This window comes from Dermacentor variabilis, chromosome 5, assembly GCF_050947875.1.
Source record: "Dermacentor variabilis isolate Ectoservices chromosome 5, ASM5094787v1, whole genome shotgun sequence".
Lineage (NCBI taxonomy): Eukaryota > Metazoa > Arthropoda > Arachnida > Ixodida > Ixodidae > Dermacentor > Dermacentor variabilis.
In genome coordinates this window covers 100,859,015-100,865,515 of record NC_134572.1, presented here as the reverse complement: position 1 = coordinate 100,865,515, position 6,501 = coordinate 100,859,015, and the positions used below count along the sequence as shown (strand labels likewise).

The window sequence follows — 6,501 nt, the reverse complement described above, 5'->3', positions numbered from 1 at the left end:
CCGCAAGGCCAAAGCGGCATTAATCAACAGCCGCCATTTTTTATTACCTCGCCGCCTCAAACCGGCGCTCTCGCATGCAAAGCCGTAGCCACCACCGCGGTAATGCTAGGTCTAGCTGCTTCGACGTTCACTATTAAGCTTCTTGTCGATCGGTTTCGCGTTGTTCATTTAAATAATTCGCCGCTGTCAGCAATGGCACCGACTGCGCCTTTGTAATTCCTCGCGACTGACTTCGAAGGCCAGAAAGAACAACGCGCTGCCTAATGCCGTTTTCCATATCAGCTTCGCCTCAATACAGCAATGTTACGCGGCAAAGCATACGCGAAAGTATTGTGGTGAAGCATAACAGGCGTGAGAAGGGGCAGTTGTCACGGGACACGGTTTGTATTCCTTAATTAGACCCGCGTGCACCCGCCATTTCCTGTCACAATACGAGCACCGATTTGCCTAATAAGTGTACTGGCAGGCCTTCAGAGCTTTTTCGGACGTGTCTGCAATCTGAGCCCTTAAGCGCAGTAAAAGACAAGCATTCATTTTCTCAGACATTTTTGCGGCCCTTAAGTCTGAAAAAATTGGACATTGGCTGTACAACTGACAAAGAGGATGCTTCAAATGGTTCAAATGGTCAAATGAGAACAGAAAGGAGTGACACACTGACGAATGAATGGGGAAGGAAGTGTACCACTGCTTCTTTGAAAGAGCTTGAGCTCAACAAACAAGGTGCTGGCAGATGCCAAGATGCAGGTGTCCCTCATGCAAATCAAAATAAACTCTTTAAAGCAGTGAAACGCAACACTGAGGCATTGTGCGCGGGCTGCGAGTATGACAGGACAGTTGAGGCTGACTTTCCAGCTGCTGAAGGAGAATCTCACTTGTAACGAAATTCGGGCCTCATACCAATGAGCTTGCTATAGTTGATAGAAATAGCTCATATTTTAAAACATTTGCTTCTGTATGCATCTCTTTGTATTCATATATGAAAATGTTCAACTCGATTTGCAATGGGCTTTACCATTTTTTGAAGACATTTGATTCACTGTGCATTTTACTAACCCTTCCCTTCTGTTTTCTTTTTAAATAAAATAAACACTGCTCCTGACTATTCAAAATGGATTAAGTCCATTTTTATATTTTAACATGCTCACTAGAGAGTGACAGCATCGGGTGGCATGGTGTCAGCCTGTCTTGACATAAAACAAAGTTCTGAGACACTCAGAAAATTTTGCAAAGTCACTCAGAGAAAACCTGGAAAACTCGGGAAATTTGGAAATGTCAACTTGGTAGACACCCTGAGACACATCTTAAGAAGTACTGATTCACTGTGACGTAGTTACTAGCGCTAACAAGACTAACAGAAAGAAAGGTGGGACAGGACAGAGTGCTAGTAACTATGTCACAGCAAATACATCAGCACCAAATAGCCCAAATTTATGCGTTAAGTACTGATTCACATTTTCAAATTTTTACAAACTCTACCACATGTTACGCTCACGCCTGTTGCAGATAACATAATTCTGGCCCTTTAGCTGGATTACTCACAAAGGCAGACATTAATTGCATGAGAAATCGAAACACATATTCAGTTAATTAACAAAAAATGCTAATTTGATTCCTAACTAATTACTTTATGCCACATATTACAATTTATGAATCATAGCCGGGGAGTTTGCACGGCATATCTATTTGGAATGAATTTCCAGACTGACACCAGTTGGAGGTATGAGACATTAAACTCACTGTAAAAATGCAGTCTTGTTCCACTTAATTTTTTAACAAAACGCTCTTTCAGGCATTGAAGCACAAAAGTAACTGGGACACCCATGTATTTCATCCCACACTTCAGGAAATAATATCTCGAAACTGGTTTCATCCTGGAAATTCATTTAAGTCAAGTGGATATGTCTTGCAAGCTCAGCGGCTACAATTAGTAAATTGCAATATCTGTTGTAAAGTAATTAATCAGGAAGTTAATTAGCACATTCTTCTTAATTAGTTGAAATGTGTGTTTCAATTTCTCATGCTAGTAATGTCTGCCTCTTCGAATAATTCAGCTCAAGGATATGAATTATACCACCTGCCACAGGCGATTTTTAAAAATTCCATAAAACATAAAATTCCGTATAAACAGTTTGATGCTAATAACATGCTGCTAATAAAATGAAAAAAAAAAAAACTTGTCACACATTTGAGTCACACAGCACATATCTTCAGATCCTCCTGCCACTGCAACAACAAGTTGTGTGCACTTAGTAGGATTCCTACACCTTTCTTGCAGCATCAAATGCCAATATAAGCCACATTGGTTTGAAAGTTTTAGAAACCGAGTTAGCCAAATATTTTCTAGTTGCTCTGACTGCAGCAATTTTGGTGCAGGGGATCTGCAAGAAATTTTGTTGTGTAAAATGCATCTGTCCTTAAGCTGAAACGAAACCTTTTTAGGTGTGAAAATCACACTGCAACCCGGAGCTGCAAGCCGTGTTATGAATTAAAATGCATAATGCACAAGTTCTTTGTGTCAATAACTTTCGTCACCAGGTGCACAATAATTGGAGTACTTCGACAAATTTTGCACTGCAGTTCAATGACAATGATTGTGGATGCAGCATTCAAAAGACAAAAACAGTAAAAAGTTTATTTAGTGTCTGTACTTCTTTAAAGAACCCTTAAATGCCTTTGGATCGGACCAAAACAGGCGTTCATGCTGAAATACTTAATCTTTTTTGTTTGCTAATGTGACTGCGAATGGACATTTTCTACTTTCATACACAAGAAACATGGTGAAAAGTAGCTTTTACTTTTTATAACTCTACAAAAAAAAGACCCATCAAAGGAGTTCAGAGCTATTCAGGAGCATCCAATCTGCTATCTGAAATGCCATTTTTGCCACACCATTCTAGTTTATAAACAAAAGTAACCGTCTCTGATAAAACAACTAGTACCAGTTGACACTGTCATTAGACTGCTTTGCCAGTTGATGCAACAATCTGCATTTATCGCACCACACCACATTTCATTCTGTTTCATTTTGTGTTTCATTTATGCAGAGAAAATAACAGGGTCCCAAAACAAAAAGTAACTGCTAGTCGACAAGAAGGGAGTCGGTCATGTCACGGCCTTAACAACAGAAGCGACATAAACGTAGGCAAAATCACAAGAAATCATACCTGTCTGCTGTTGCGGGGTAGCCTTGCGAGACGAACGCCAGACATGTCGTACAGCCTGACCTGCCTGTTGTCATGCGGAATGGCTATGACATTCTGGTTGGAGATGGCAAGCCTACAAGGAAACAAGTGAGAGTAAAATTAACAAGAAGCCAGCAAGGCCTTTATGCAAAGAGTCATCTGTACCTCTAGCCTTAGAGGACCGTGTAACCATATAGGACAATGTACAGTGCCGGAGGTCACAATCAGTTGAAGTGCACAAATAGTCGAATTTCGATACAACAAACGCAGATATAAAGAGTTATAGGATATAATGAGCTAAATCTGAGGAGTTCCTCACCTATATCAACTTGTAATGAATATATGCTTATTACAAATATAATGGCTATCCCCTTCAGGTGCCAATTAATTATCTCCATTGTAAATATAGTCTTACCACATTTCTGGCATATTCATAATCATGAAACGTACACAGTTGCAAAACCAATTGAGGATTTCCAAATTCTTCCGTGACTTGTGTCATGCGACAACTCTCTAAAGGAATGTCAGGTATGAGAACACCAACTATTTCATGCGAAGCATACTTGGAAAGCACTTATCTAGCCACTCAAAAGCATTCACGAGTTAAAATATTGTGCGCAACAATGAGAGAACCGAGCTCATGGTGACATACTGATGCCGAAAGCTAACACTCAGCTGTGTACCATCAAACTCATTTTAGTAAAACACTTCATTTTACTCATTTTGTTCGAACTAGAAGCACAGGTCCAAAGAAATGTTTCAAGATGTATATGACACTTCCTAAATATTAATACTTTCATTAATGCTTTTGTTTTTGGTGCAGTCGCAATGAGGTCTAATCATATTATAAGGAAAGCTTTGATCAACAGAAACTGGATCAGCAATAATCTCAGCTATTATACATTTTGAAAGACAAACTAAAAACATTGATAAAAAAGGCATTGGTTATGTTTTGCTAATCAATGATTCAAGCAAAATTAGCTTGCATTAGTTTTCAAATTTACTAATACAGTGTGTTGCATTGCAATGAGTCAGGCTATCCAAATAATTGCCGACAGCTCAACAAAGCTCTTGAGACCAAGACAAGGCACTTGTGTGGTAGCTGAATATCCAAAGGTAATATAGAACAATGCATGTTGTCATGCTGCAGTTACGATAAGGAATCAGACTGTGGTGCAATGGCGAGTCACTAAACTAACTCTTTATTGGGACAACCTATGCTCACAAAAGCAAGTTGCACTCGAGCATAACAACAGTGACAAGCACATGCGTCGATTGTCGAAATCTGATCCACGGGTCAGGCATGCCATCCTTTTGTACTTGACTTGGCGTAGATTCTAGCGTAATCGCTGGTGTTCGCATGCCTTGCAGAATATACAACAATAACCATACCATGCATGCAATTAGATTACACAAGGTTCGGCGACAACATAGACAACAGATGGAATCGGTGACAACAATCCATAATGTTCCAATACATGCAGGTGTGTCTTGTGCTGAGAAATTGCCGTTAACATTTGTTAGCTGGTGAAACGTGGTCACCGAAAAAAGATAAACAAGTATGCATGTCAATATAAAGATTTGCAACCATAGTTAAAAATACCTTTGATGATGTTAAGAGGATCCAACTAACATGTCAGTAGACGTTAACAATGCAATGTCTTAATGTATCGTCTTTTCTAAAAATTCTGGTCCTACTCCACAAGCAGTAAGATGAGCAGTATATGAGTCCTGGACACTGCAGCACACCATGCATTTAGAACTCAGGGGAAGCAAAGAGGAACGCTGTCTCTCTTAATCTCCTGTACACTGGAGCAACAAATGCTCCACAGTGGTCCCAGTGTGTGTCCCAATGGCGTGACTAATCCTGCAATCAGTGATTCCAAAACTTTTGACAAATGCTGTACAGCCTCTGTTGAAACAGGCAGAGCCATTAAAGTGCGAGTGCTACCAAGTCTATAGAATGCAGCAACAGCTGTGCCTATGTAGCACCACATGATCAGAAGCTAGGAGGGCAAGCGCAAGAGCTTGCCTCACTCAGTATAGATTTCAAGTGATACTAATTGATTTGACAGATTGGTGTGGTTTAATGCTCTGAGGCAACGTTGGGGCTATGACAGACACCTTAGGAGAGGGCTCCGGATTACTTTTGACCACCTGGGATTCTTTAATGTGCAACTAAATTTAGGTACACGAGTGTTCTCACACTGGTGAGCAGGAATCAATCCCATGATCTCGTGCCAAGCAACAAAACATCATAGCCACTGCGGTAGGTTTTTCAAGAAGTGCGAATGCAAAAAAACGTCAACCAGATGCCTCACAATCTGCTGCATTGGCTTCACTTCTTTTGACAAAGGCTACATAAGTGGTATATGCTACATAAGTGGTTGCAGCAGTGGATTCTACAGACCCATGCGAGATGAGGCATGTAATGACATTGGCAGCGAAACACACTTTCCTCCGTCTTGTGCAAGATTGAACAAAAGTTCATTTCTGTCACTTGGGCTAGTATGATTACCTGTTAACAGGCGAGTCCAGCCTGATTGTTGTCAGCGGTGACCTCATGTTCTTCAAGTCCCAGATCTTAACCGTGCGGTCATCGCTTCCTGACACAACCTTGTCTGCCGATGCGAATACGGCAGAGGTGACAGCCCTGTGGACAAAATGTGGTGGGTAAAAAAAAATCATTTAGGGACACTTTATGAGTGGTGAAGTGACATAGTACAAATTTAGTCTGCAAGAGGCTGAAAGCCAGTAATGAAAGCATAACCTTGGCCGTCTTTACAAACCCCACCTACAAAGGATAAATACGTGAAGCTGCACTGAGTATAACTTGCTGCCCCAATCTCACTACTAGTACCTTTTTAGTTGAACTGAATTACTCAGTCTCAACCCCATCCGCAATGACAACAACAAAAGCCTGAAGATGTGCAATTAAAAAACTTTCAATATACTAAAACAGCAGCGTTTCAATTATGCGGGGCCAGAATGCACTGAAAACACAGCAGCCAAGCCAAAATTTTGAGACTTGTGTCAACTAAGATTTTGTAATTTTTAGAGTGAATTATTGAGAGGCAAATCCAATATGTGACCCTTTTTACCTTTTCTTTTTCCTAGCAAGTAGGCAGGCATGTTATGCCCTTTCCAGAAGCAATTGTCTACCCTTCTCCTTCGCAATTTCATTCTTAGTTGATTCATGTTACATACTGAATCTTAAACAGCGTACACATAGCCTGTTGGTTTTGTTTACTTCGCGCTGTACCTACAATCACGAATAATAAACAAGCCTAACTTTCAGCATTCTCGTACAGATAATGAT

At 40.5% G+C, this 6,501-nt stretch overlaps 1 protein-coding gene across 4 annotated transcripts in view; it reads right to left on the bottom strand.

The window, feature by feature from the left end:
* The window catches only part of Wdr37 (WD repeat domain 37), a 200,107-nt gene that overhangs the window by 3,917 nt on the left and 189,689 nt on the right, over nt 1-6,501 (bottom strand). For all 4 annotated transcript variants that reach the window (XM_075693203.1, XM_075693202.1, XM_075693204.1 and 1 more), the window contains 2 exons: nt 5,701-5,835; nt 3,165-3,276 (listed from right to left, as the gene is read on the bottom strand). In XM_075693203.1, the coding sequence (XP_075549318.1) occupies nt 3,165-3,276; nt 5,701-5,835 (247 nt within the window). The remainder of the gene's footprint in view (nt 1-3,164; nt 3,277-5,700; nt 5,836-6,501) is intronic.